General features: G+C 53.3%; 1 protein-coding gene across 2 annotated transcripts in view; it reads left to right on the forward strand.

Moving 5' to 3' along the window:
- The window catches only part of SLC7A1 (solute carrier family 7 member 1), a 58,027-nt gene that overhangs the window by 42,239 nt on the left and 2,934 nt on the right, over nucleotides 1-12,854 (forward strand). For both annotated transcript variants that reach the window (XM_069601650.1, XM_069601651.1), the window contains exons 4-12: nucleotides 1,003-1,161; nucleotides 2,894-3,068; nucleotides 5,203-5,324; nucleotides 5,830-6,052; nucleotides 6,752-6,891; nucleotides 9,340-9,442; nucleotides 11,293-11,510; nucleotides 11,702-11,868; nucleotides 12,432-12,540. In XM_069601650.1, the coding sequence (XP_069457751.1) occupies nucleotides 1,003-1,161; nucleotides 2,894-3,068; nucleotides 5,203-5,324; nucleotides 5,830-6,052; nucleotides 6,752-6,891; nucleotides 9,340-9,442; nucleotides 11,293-11,510; nucleotides 11,702-11,868; nucleotides 12,432-12,540 (1,416 nt within the window). The remainder of the gene's footprint in view (nucleotides 1-1,002; nucleotides 1,162-2,893; nucleotides 3,069-5,202; nucleotides 5,325-5,829; nucleotides 6,053-6,751; nucleotides 6,892-9,339; nucleotides 9,443-11,292; nucleotides 11,511-11,701; nucleotides 11,869-12,431; nucleotides 12,541-12,854) is intronic.

Consider the following 12,854-nt stretch of genomic DNA (forward strand, 5'->3'; position numbering starts at 1 on the left):
ACGTTTCCAGAGAGCTTGCGTGCAAGTGAAACAGAACGGTGAGCATGAAGCTCCTGCCGTTGCTAAACCAGCAGGTGACGGTCACCAGCATGGCATCCTTTACAAATAAAGGAAGACACCTTTTGTGGTGACTGGAACTTTAGTGGCATTTCCCGGGAAGCATTGCTGGAAAAGCAGTGATGCGTGTTACTTGGATTGAGAGAACAGTCGGGTGCTCTTGGCTGTTTGGGTGGTGGTGGGGGGGTGCTGGACTCCACACCTGTGGGTGTTCTGTGCGATCAGAGCCTCGGGGCCCATGGTCCCCCCAGGCCTGGCACAGAGCGTCAGAGGTGGCTAACTCTGGCAGGGGCGGGGGTGGGGGTTGGTGAGCCAGCCATTTGGCTGCTAGGGGAGGGGGCCAGCCCCGAGCCACTGTCCTTGGTCCCCCGGCCCCCTTTGGGAGGCAGGCCCTGTCAGCTCCACTGTTGAGGGTCTTCAGGGAGGAACGTGGCCCCCACTGCCTACTGCAGCCAAGACCTGCAGGGGTGGGTCGTGAGGTCCCCTGAATTGTCTGTCCCCAGGATTTCTTGTTATAGTGAAATAAAATAGAGTTCAGTACTGTCAGAGCGCTTCTTGGCGGTCAGGATGGTGTTATTTTGTTAAATTTTACTATGATTCAGCTACACATAGGTTCAAAACACATAGTACACACACACACACACACACACACACACTCTCTCTCTCTCTCTCTCTCTCTCTCTCTCTCTCTCTCACCCTCACGCACATTTCTGTTGGTTGTGATGGAGAATGCATCTCTTCTGAGGCCCTATGTCTGGCTTCTCTGCAGATTCTGACCGGCCCTCCCTTCTGAGTCAGCACGTCCTGGGGTACAGTGGCTGCCGCGGGGTCCCCTGCTCCCCAGCACCCGCAGGCTGTGAGCCCCTGTGGGTCCTGCAGGTGTCGACAACAGGCGCTGTGTTGACTGTTGCCTTCTCTTCCATCTGATGGTGTGTTTCTCGGCAGGTACCTCGAGCGTAGCTCGGGCCTGGAGTGCGACATTTGATGAGCTGATTGGGAAGCCCATTGGGGAGTTCTCGCGGAAGCACATGGCCCTGCACGCACCCGGGGTGCTGGCCGAGAACCCGGACATATTCGCCGTGATCATCATTCTCATCCTCACAGGTACGGTCACACGTCGGGTGCATCGGGAGGGGGCTGGGAGTCTGGAGTGAGGCTCAGGCTCCCTCCTTTTCTCTTCCTCCCATCCCCCCGTTTTCTTGTCTTCTTTAATTGATGCAGACATCTGTTGTGTTTTTTTTTTTTTTTTGTCAAAATGGCTTCTCAGAGATTCACAGAGGGTTGGCCTATTGAATAGGTCAAGTTATGCGCTGTTTAATTAAAAGAGACTCTCAGGTGTTTGCTTTAAGTGTTTGTGAAGTAGGATTTTGTTAGGGCTTCGGGCTTTGTGTACAGGTGACCCAGGAATACAAGTTCTTCTGACTCAGCGGATGACCATTTAGAAAGGAGAGTTGGCCTTCGTCAGCCAGGACGACATGGAGGAACCAGGCCCGATGCTCGCTGCACCTTGGGGTTGGAGACAGCTGAGGTGGTTTGCACCCAACCAGCCAGCAAAACACCTCCTTATATCATGAAGTTTCCCCACAAAGTTGCTGGTACAGAATTTTAAAATTGCAGACAGGGTTTGAACACAGCTGATGATATCTTCTTCTTAGTGATGTTGACCTGAGTCTCTGCCACCCAGTTGGGAGTTTTGTTAATGTACACATTAAGCTTAAACGCAGATAAATTCTCTTTTGAGGTTAGAAGATTTTGGATGGGTTTTAAAAGCATCGGTGCCTTGTTTTACACACCTAATTACACACGTAATTGAGATCGTTCTGCACAGGGCCAGTCTCAGCGGTATGTCTGGTCCAGCTAGCAGGAACACAGATCAGAAATTAAGTATTCACGAGTGAGATTTTCATAAGGACAGGAGGGAGGGAGGCTGAAGAACAAACACCGCGGAGTGTGAAGTGTTCCCTGAATTGCTCCACGCCCTTCTAATGCCTGTATTTCAGAAATCAGTCTATGACGTAGAGCATCTTTTACGTTAGAACGCGTAAGAGACACGCAGTCAGATCGGTGGCCCCGTGCCACTGGGCGCCTCCCTGACTCTTTGCTCCCCTGGCCGGGGGTGCACCACTGGGCGCCTCCCTGACTCTTTGCTCCCCTGGCCGAGGGTGCACCACAGAAGTGTGTCCTGCATCCCCCAAGGCGGACCTGCAGCTTGCGGAGCGTCACCTGTGCTTTTTCACCCAGTATTTTTTTTATCTCGAGTTTTCGAGGTAGAGCTGGTCTGGCTCAGACGTGCTACGTGCACTGAGTCCCAAGAAGGGGACTCTGTGGCAGGGCCCCCAGGTGGTTGTCGCTGCGGACACTGCTAACACCCCACAGAGCATCTGAATGATTCCATGTCTAGAGAACTCTTTTTTTCTCTCAAGACACTGAACAGAGTGTCTCCTTGGAGGAAATGAACTCCTACCCACTGGGTGGTTCTCAGTGATGGAGATTCAGGGAGAGCCTCCCTTCATCCCAGGGAGGGCTTTGCTATTGAGGGGAGCCATTGGCTCAGATGTCCCCAGCCCTGCTGTCCCTGGGGTGCTCCTGGTTGTTGTCTCAATTCCACAAGGTGGCTGGAAGTCCAGCCCTGATGGCTTTGTTCAACACCCCGTGGACTTGGGTTGTTTTGATCCCTGCCTCTAGGATGAGAGTCACTGCAGCCTCGTTCCTCTTTGGAGGTTTAACGCTGCTCAGATTCTTCAAACGTCACCTTCTCGTCCCCAACCCCCACCCCAGAGGGACTTGCTGGCCCGAGGTCAGCACTGAGGCCGTTTCTGTCTATGCCCTTTTGCAGGACTTTTAACTCTGGGTGTGAAAGAGTCAGCCATGGTCAACAAAATATTCACGTGTGTCAACGTTCTGGTGCTGGGCTTCATCATGGTGTCGGGGTTTGTGAAAGGATCAATTAAAAACTGGCAGCTCACGGAGGAGGACTTCCAGAACACGTCGGGTCACCTCTGCCTGAACAAGTGGGTGTCCCTCTGACTCTGGGCGCCTGGGCGTGGTGCGGCTGGGGCGGACCTTGGCTACCACAACACAGTCCGGAACAGTCTCTGTTAAAAAATGTAATTTGAGCTAGGATATTTTGTCACTACTGAATTGGTTTTTTTTTGCAGTCAGATAGCTGAGGGTGTCTCCTTTGTCTGAAATTTGTGTTTTCTTGCCTTGTATTTGACTGTCGGTTGTACGACATAGGAAGATGCTGGGGGAATAGCGGCATCTCTGGATGCTGATTCCAACCCTGCCTCGGTGAGGACCGAGGTCAGGCTCCCTCAGTTGTCCCTATTTCCCTGTATCCTTTTTGATGATGGAACTCTGAATTTCCTTTTCGGAAAGGAAGATTTTCCTCTGCAGTTCCACACGGATGCTGCTTTCTTTTGAAATGCCTTCCTATCTGATCACCTTGAACAAACAAGTCGGTGGAACTTTTTATCTCAGGTGTTCTTCAGAGTAGTTTCTCAGAACAACTGAGGTTATCACAGCGTGATGATGACAACTCCTTTCACTCTCACTCCACGTGGGCCGCTTCAGCCCTGAGATGCCATGGCCTCAGTGTCCTTCCATATTGGGCTCAAGGATGCCCAGGGCTGGAAGCAGGTGACCGGCCAGCTCTCCACCCTGTGCCTTTGCAGGCCTCTGGGCACGCCCTTACCAACAAGCTCACCTTGTTTCGGGAAACAAAAGCAAAACGTTGGAGTGGATCTTTCTGACCTTTTTTTTTTGTTGTCAGATTTTTTGATACATGTTAGGGTCTCAGGATGGAGAATGGGGAGTTCTAATTTTGTTTACAATTCTGTTTTAATTGTGGCTAAAGGTTAAACTGATGCTTTGAAGAGATCATCCTAAAATGCAGTGGCTTTACAAGGATATCTCAGCTCCAGGAATGATCAGTTGGGGGTGGCTGGCCAGCATGGACACGTGCAGGCTTTCAGGGGCCCGATTGCCCGACTCGCTGACCCATTATCCCCAAGGACACAGTGTGGTCAGAGCTGGGTTGTGGGTGGGCACAGGCATGACCCAGCTCTCCCACCAGGGGCCAGAGTCCGAGGCCCGTGCGCTCAGATCCGGAAGACGTGTTCCTCCTGCCCACATCCCCCTGGCCAGAATCCAGTAGGGGGCCACGTTCAGCTGCAAGAGAGGCCGGAAAGCCGAGTGGTCACGTGTTGGGTTGACCTCTGATTAAGGCCCGGTGCCCGGTGTGTCCTCCAATGGCCTGCTCCGTGGGCAGGCACTTATCAGCAGCTGGTTCACTAACTGGAGCGCAGGCAGGAAACGAACCCGTGAAACTAGCTCTAACACCCTGTGGTCAACAGTTCAAACAAAAAGAGCCTGCCTTTTTGGGACGAAACGTGACTACAGAGAATTGAGAGCTTTTAAATTTAAGTCACTCCCCAGCATTCCTGGGTCTTGTTCGTGCCAAATTTATCAGTGCCCGATAATTCATGGCGAAGTAGGGCCAATTTGAAATATGTTTTAGAGTAACCCAGTCGACTCAGGAAGCTTCACGGGCCCCCTCACCAGTCACTGTGAGCCGGTGAAGAATTGAGCGGAGAGGGCACCTCCTGTCTCCTGGTTGTCTGTCCATATTTAGCCTTTCTACTGTTGTTTTTTTTTTTTTTTAAATTTATTTATTTATTTTATTTGGAGGCTAATTACTTTACAGTACTGTAGTCTTTTTTGCCATACGCTGACATGAATCAGCCACGGGTGTGCGTGTTTCTCCCATCCATCCTGGATCCACCTCCTTCCCCATGCCACCCCTCAGGGTTGTCCCAGTTTGGTGCATGACACAGGGCATTCATGCTGTTTTGAAGAGACTGTTTCTGCCAGCTGATGGGATTTCCTGTCGCTGGCCATCCCCGTGCTCTGTGTCCCTGCGGTGATGACCCGCACTGGCCTCTGGCCAGAGAGGTGTGTTTCCCGGCCCCTTGGCCACCAGTGGGGTCCTGGAGTTACGTCTGCCCACAGCCCCGGGGCCGCTGTCCTGCCGGACGGGGGACGCTGCAGGACTGGGCCTAGCTGCTCGGGGTGGCCGTCAGGGTGGCTCCTCTTCAGGCCCACGAAGCAGGGGCCTGTGACCCTGACGGAGGCTCTCTCTTTCAGTGACACAGAGGAAGGGAAACCCGGTGTCGGTGGGTTCATGCCCTTCGGGTTCTCCGGTGTCCTGTCGGGGGCAGCCACCTGCTTCTACGCCTTCGTGGGCTTTGACTGCATCGCCACCACAGGTAGGTCCACCGCCCTTGGGACACCTGGGCTCGCCTGGCCAGGCATCTGATTCCCCTCCCCCGGGTGTGTGCATGCCTGCCACTGCCCATTTGCTCCTGAGTGCCCGAGTGTGGGTTTGCACCTTCCTGCCAATCCCCCTTTCATTGCTCCCCAAGTGGCCTGCCCGACAGGAACTTGCCTGCCTGTCCCCTGTGGGCCCGGGGTGATGGCACCGTGGCTGCAGCTGGCGGCAGACCCCATGTGCGCCCCGGGGGAGTGTGGCTACCTAGTCCGACGTTATCCGGGCACTCGTGGGGGCCGGGCTCCAGCCTCCAGTGTGTTCTCTTTTCCACGATGACTCTCAGCGCAAAGGCTGAGAGCACCTTCCCTGGGCCCTTGGGTGTTGTGTCTGGTCTGAGGGCCTCTCCCCTGGGTTCCCCGGAGCCTGGAAGGGCCCTGGCCCCGCAGGGCCATGAGCTGCAGGGTGGTCTCAAGCCCTCCGGCTGAACTCCTCCTGCCTTGCAGGGGAGGAGGTGAAGAACCCACAGAAGGCCATCCCCGTGGGCATTGTCGCGTCCCTGCTCATCTGCTTCATCGCCTATTTCGGGGTGTCGGCCGCCCTCACCCTCATGATGCCTTACTTCTGCCTGGACAAGGACAGCCCCCTGCCAGACGCCTTCAAGCACGTGGGCTGGGAGGGAGCCAAGTATGCGGTGGCCGTTGGCTCCCTCTGCGCCCTGTCTACCAGGTGAGGGGCAGAGACGCTCGGGAAGGCGGGTGTGCCATGACCACTCCTCTCTCCCCTTGAAGTAGAGCCCAACCCAGCCCCGATCGTGGGACTTCTCCCCTTGGGCTGCTCTCGATCAATCCCTGGGGCTGTCTTTGCGTTAGGGACGTTCATCTCAATAGCCTGAGGCCCACATTTCATCATTGTCGGCTCAGCAAGGGCTGCGTCTCTTGTCCCTGACTGTGGCCACTGGCCAGACCAGGCCGCCTCTGTGAGCACTGCCTCTGGCCCTTATTTTGGCCATAAAGCAGAGGCTACCATTGAAAAGGAGCAAGTGCCGCAAACGCCTTTTAATGAGAGTCACTTTGCTCTCATGCTCCCTGCTAGCCTGTACACACAGGAAACCTCTGTGGACTTCCGGGAGATCTTCATGAAGGCAGTGACGTTTTTCTTTTTGATTCAGCCGGAGATAGTCGCGGGAATAAACGCAGAACATCTCTTCCATAGCACTGTGTCTAGATGCCACGCTGGTTTACGCTAGGCGTTTCCCACTCACACACACGTGCAGACTTGCTGCAAGCGCTCCCCCGGGCCCGGCGTGTCGCGCCGCGGGCCTCCCAGGTTGGAGCCAGCTCCCTCTCCTGGGTGTGAACACCTGTTGCGATGCCTTTATTCTCCCAAGCTCTCTTACGGACGCAGTTCGCTTTTCCTCCCATCTAGTCTTTTAGGTTCCATGTTTCCCATGCCTCGAGTCATCTATGCCATGGCTGAAGACGGGCTGCTGTTTAAATTTTTGGCCAAAATCAATGACAGGACCAAAACACCGATAATCGCCACCTTAACCTCGGGTGCCATTGCCGGTAAGAACTGGAATCTCCTATCCAGCATTTTAACGGCTGAGTTATTACTCCCTAAGGAAATGTCTTGGCCTGTGCCCGTCTGAGAGAAGTTGCGACTGGTCTTTTTAACGTTTGGTTTTTACCCTTGGAGTCTGGTTTGTCGCAAGGTAACTGAGTGCCTTTTGACAAAAGGCAAATGCTAGTTTCACAGAGGATGTAATGGAATTCTCAAACAGGTTGCATTTTCCAGTGATTACCGTCTCACTGGACTGAGCTCGGCATGTACACTGTCCCTTCAGAGCTGTGTCTTGCCCCTTCCCCAGGTGTCCCTGAGTAGACCTTGGTGGGGTAAAGTCCTTCACAGTATATCCCCTGTCTTGTCGGTGCTAGAAATTCACCGTCCGTGTGTCTTAGCTCGTGAATTCTCTAGGAAGCGAGAATCCCTTAGGATCAGCGTTTTATAAAACATGCCACCTCTTCCCCAGGGGACACTGAGGGTGTGTCTGGGGTAGCCCTCCGCCCTGAGCCTATGAACAACAAATGGCAGGAGAGAGGAGGTGGAGCTGACGGATCGCTATCAGGTCCCTCGCCAAGAGGACAGAAGGGAGCGGCGGGCTGGGGAACCCTTGGGCCTCTGTGTGCACCTTGAAAGGCAGGGCAGCCCTGGAAAGAGACCCTTGGTTTTCTGTTTCCTCTTTGAGTCGCGTTTCACAGCCCAGAGGCAGGTGCACAGAGGAGAGGCGGAGGCTCAGAAGGGGGAAGTGAGGATGCACGCCCAGGGAGGACAGCAGTGGTTCTCGGTTCCTGGTTTGTCTTGGGGCCAGGCTGGCTGGGCCCTCCCAGCCCATGTGTGGAGCAGGAGGTCTCTGGTGAATGAGGACACGTGCCAGCCACAGCTGGATCACAGGGACTTGTCAGATAGCCACAGGGGAGGCGTTTGACCCTCTTGATGAGTGAATTGTTAACAGCATTCACACCCTTAGCAAAATGTGCTTACTTTTATGGGTCAATGTTGTTTAACGAAAGGAAGCCAGTTTTTCTTATTTCACACGTGTGCTGTATGAGTCTGCATTCTCGAGCATGATCGCTGTGGGCAGGTTAAGGGACACCGTGTGTCAGTATGTGACCCATGTGTTTAAGGGATTAAGGAACTGGAAATAGTGAGTGTTTTTTCTTTTTTTCCTCCAATATTCACATGTAATGTGATCGTACTGAAGACTGGCCTTAATTTCCTACCTGTGCTGATTCAGGGAGATGAAACTACAATCTTTAAAGCCACTGTAAAGTTCTTGTATCACCAGACCAAGGGTTTGCTCTTTTTCTTTATTTGGTCAGAGTGATATACAAGTCTTTAGTTTTCTAAGAATCACCTCCCATGGGCGAAATTTGGCTCAGGTTTCTCGGAGTGAGGACGTAAGCATTTGATACACACACAGTGGGTTTTCTAATTATCCAGTAGGCCCTCGCTGCTCTTTAATTCTGTTAGTTAACCTCAATTTGAATTTGTTTTAATTGCCATGGTTTGTGTGGGTTTGAGAAGTATTTGTGGAAAAGTAATGGCTTTGTGTTTATATTTCAACTTGTGTTGATTGCATGTGATTTGAAAGTATCCCAAAGTAGATCCAGCCAAGTTATTTTTTAAGTGGGAAACTTGACACATATATCCCCATAAACAGACGTGCATACACTTATAAAAATCTAGGAACGATTTTCAAAAATGACTGCATGTTTTGCTTTGCGTTAAGTGGGGTTGTGGTGAAGGGACTGGTATTGTTTGGGAATACCATCACTTTCCATGCCCATATTCTGAGTTAGGAGCCCCTGTCAGCCATCCCGGACTTGCCCTCACGCAGCTCCTCATCATTGTTGCCTCCTGATGCAGGCCTCAGGTGGTATTCTTGGGAAGACCAAAGTTCAGCGGCATACACCTTGCACCCAGTGACTGGCGTGCTCATGAGTGCCATTGAATGGTGGATGGGTAGATGATGGGTAGGTGGTGGATGGGTGGTGGATGGGTAGATGTGCGTGTCTCTCTGTGAGTCTGCATGGTGTAGAGGAAGACAGACTGCCCCAGAGCCGTAAGAACCTAGCTCAGTGCCTGGCTTTTCCACTTACTAGCTGTGTGCCCTTACTTAGGTAAGTCTCTCAACATGTCTGGACTTGGCTTTCTCCATCTGTAGTGCAGGGATGGCTGGCAGAGTTGCCATGGGGGTCACCAGGGTCATGTTGATAAAAGTGCTCTCTCTGTATAAATGTTGTTTATTGTTACTGTCTGTTGGGAGCTGTGTATGTGGTTTAATCCGGAACTTTCCTTCCTTTTAAGCGGTGCTGCCATGTTTCTTCATGGAAAGGGCTGGCAGGGGGAAGGGGAGGCCCTCCCAGGTGCCCTGGGTCGCGGGCGGGTGGTGGCTCTGGCTGCCATGGTGTTCGGGCCCACACCCATCCTGATGTTCGTCTCCTCCTCCCCAGCGGTGATGGCCTTCCTCTTCGACCTGAAGGACCTGGTGGACCTCATGTCCATCGGTACTCTCCTGGCTTACTCTCTGGTGGCTGCCTGCGTGTTGGTCTTACGGTAGGTGTGGCTTTCTGGGTTCCAGGACAGAAGAGCAGACGCCCTTTGCCAGTCTCCTGCTACCAGTTCGTGTTAACGGTTTATACGCTGTAAACTTGAAGCTGTGGATCATTCCTTTGGGAACGGCTTGGGAGAGGGTGGGACCTGGTGCTTGAAAGTCTAGTTACAGAGAATAGCCTTGAAAGGAGTCCGGGGTGGCTCGACCGCTCTCTCTCTCTCTCTCACATGCTCTGATTTTTCTGGCTGGATGTCCGGAAGACAGAGACAGGTTATCAACTTGATGGCTGGGGGCTGCATCTTTGGATCGGAATTTTTGAAGGCTGAGGGTAACGATCTCAGTTTGGACCGGAGACTAGGGCCTGGCCCTAGTGGGCACTGGGAGAACTGGGGACACTGATGCTTCCATGGAGGTGAGAGGGCCGTTACAGGGCCTGGAGGGCTGGGGGTGATGTGCAGGAAGACTCTCCAGGTTCTGCTTTGAGTCTCGTCCGGACAGGGCCAGCCCCGTGGAGGGCCGTGACAGCAGATCCGGGCCGGGGCTCAGTGTCCTGGGGCTCCTGCCCGCCACAGCGCCCCTCTCTCCACGCTCACCCTGCTCCAATTTTCCTTTGCTCTGGGAGACAGGGCTCTGCTTCCTTGCTCCCAGGGGTGACCCCAGGTAGCATAGACATCCAGTGTGGTCTCCTGGCGAGAGGCCCCCCCTACTTTGCAGGGCTTTAATCTTGCCAAGCCATGGATTCCATCCCTAACTTGCTCTCCAGCTACCGTCCCTGGGCTGAGCCTCAGTAGTGGCTCTGGAGAATCAGCTAGAGCTAGTGTTTCTGACCACATATTTCTTCCCAAGAGCTCAGTGCTACAATCTTCTCCGAGTCTCCCCCAGCCTTCTTATTAAGTGAATCAGTGAAAAAAAAAAAATGGTGAAGTATCTTCATACTCACTCTTAGATTCTATGCAGAAGAATGCATAAAGCACTGCATGTTTTGAAGCTGGTGGAGGAGATTGGAGCGCTGTTCCTTTTGGCTGGGAAGATAAGTAGCCTCATTTAGAATGAATGCTTCACTTGCAGGTGGCTTGTGTCTTGGAAATCACGCCATAGGCTTGGTCCTTCACCCAGCTTTAGAGAGTTATTTATCCCAAGGCACTTAGAGTTTTTAAATAAATTGATCCAATTAAATCATGCAAATAGAATTTCTCAAATCCATCAGCCTGCAGACACGTTTCTCTGGCTCTCTGCATGGATTAGGATCCTAATATGATTGCTTTCTGTTTCTATCTGTATTTTAGCTTCCTACAACTGTAGTTTTGTTGTGAGTGGCCTCATATCTTAAGGGCCAGTGCTGCTTTTCAGAGTGAGAGAAACGATCTCAGCACCTTCCTCTGGGCTGTTTCATGGTGGAGGTCAAGTTGCCTCAAATAGGAGACATAAAAAGAAGAGGATGTTGCCCTGAGGCAGGAGTGAGGCCCAGGGCTCTTCTGTTTCTGTTTGCGGAGAGTTAGTGGTAAAGAACCTGCCTGCCAATGCAGGAGACATAAGAGACGTGGGTTCGATCCCTGAGTCGGGAAGGTTCCCCTGGAGGAGGGCATGGCAACCCACTCCAGTATTCTTGCCTAGAGAATCCCATGGACAGAGGAGCCTGGTGGGCTGCAGTCCACAGAGTTGCAAAGAGTCGGACACAACTGAAGCGTCTTAGGACACACGCATGTATCATTCTGACCATTTTCTTCCCATTTTATGCCTTGTGTCCTAGGCAGCTTCCCTTTGAAGCCTTACTAAGAACATGAGTTAGAGTGTGTGTACTTGTGCTGAGTTAAAGCCTAATCTGATGGCTAAACAATATGCTGCCTCACAGGTATCAGCCCGAGCAGCCCAACACAGTATACCAGATGGCCAGGACTAGCGATGAGCTCGATCCAGTCGACCAGAATGAGTTGGTGAGCAGCAGCGATTCTCAGACGGGCTTTTTACCGGAAGCAGAGAAGCTTTCTTTGAAAACCGTACTCTCACCCAAAAATACGGAGCCTTCCAAATTCTCTGGGCTGATCGTGAACATCTCAGCCAGCCTCCTAGGTAAGAGCCTGCCCTTCCCTATGTGGTGTTTGGGGTCCCAGGGGGCCCACGATGGCAGTTATTCTGCCCTAATTGGGATTGGTGCTTGCAGAGATGGAGCCCAACCCTCCCGGGGTTTTGGGAAGAACTGATCTGCCTGTGGGAACCTGGGGAATGACTGAAGTGTGGTTTTCTCTGTCTGTCCCTCTTAGCGCTCCTGGTCATCACCTTCTGCATGGCAGCTGTACTTGGCAAGGATGCCCTGGTGAAGGGGGAGTTGTGGGCAGTCTTTCTACTCATGGGCTCTGCCTTCCTCTGCTCCGTGGTCACGGCCATCATTTGGCGGCAGCCCGAGAGCAAGACCAAGCTCTCATTCAAGGTAAACAGCTCAGCCAGACAGCTGGAGGGACCCACCCCTGGGAAGCCATGATCCTGACTCTCCTGCAGGAGGCCACCCTGCTCTGCTGGGCTCCGGCAGGCCTGGGTGTGCGGAGTGAGGTCCTTGCTGGCCAAACTCAGGGGCATGTGAGCCGGGCACAGACAGCGCTGCTGAGAAAGGCTGGCCCCTGGCCCTTGGGTGGGGCAGTGCCCCGCATCCTGTAAGCTTTTCATAAGTAAGCGTCTGCCCTGGCGGATTGTGTGTCATTACCAGGCCTCAGAGATGACCAGGGCCTCTTCAGGCGTAGAGTCTACAGATAATAAGATCGTTCAGCAAGCTCAGAAGTGAGGCGCAAGTTCACTGTTGCAATTAGTGTTGCTCAGAACAAACTCCCACCTGCGAGGTTTCGCCTGTGGGGTGTGTTGGGAGCGCCTGGCACTCAGCCCCTCCCCACTCAGCCCCGCCTGTCCAGATCAGGCCTGGGAGGGCGCTCCCCTCGGGTGGTTCTGCCGTCTCACACTGTCCGCCCATCACACCTGACGCTGCACCGCCTGTCCCCGCAGGTGCCCTTCGTGCCGGTCCTTCCCGTCCTGAGCATCTTCGTGAACGTCTATCTCATGATGCAGCTGGACCAGGGCACGTGGGTCCGGTTTGCCGTGTGGATGCTGATGGGTACGTGAGGTGTGCGTTTCTCTCAGGCCCCCCACCCACCCACTCGCCCCCTCCCCGCCTGTGCCCGGCAGCTCGTTGTCCTCTCTGCTACTGGCTGGCTGGCTTGCATCCTCCAGCTGCACCCCCGTTTCCGATTTCAAAACACAGTGAAAACACGTGTAGTCAGTGAGGAACACCCAGTAGGCTGTGGGTCCTCCCTCCCTCGTAGATAATTGTAAAGCCTTTGCCTGAACCAGCTATCTGTTTGGGAAAGAGCTCAACGTTCAAAGAACCAGCCTGTGAGTGTGCTGTTGACAGAGCACCACCTTCTTCAC

Source organism: Ovis canadensis, chromosome 10, assembly GCF_042477335.2.
Source record: "Ovis canadensis isolate MfBH-ARS-UI-01 breed Bighorn chromosome 10, ARS-UI_OviCan_v2, whole genome shotgun sequence".
Taxonomy (NCBI): domain Eukaryota; kingdom Metazoa; phylum Chordata; class Mammalia; order Artiodactyla; family Bovidae; genus Ovis; species Ovis canadensis.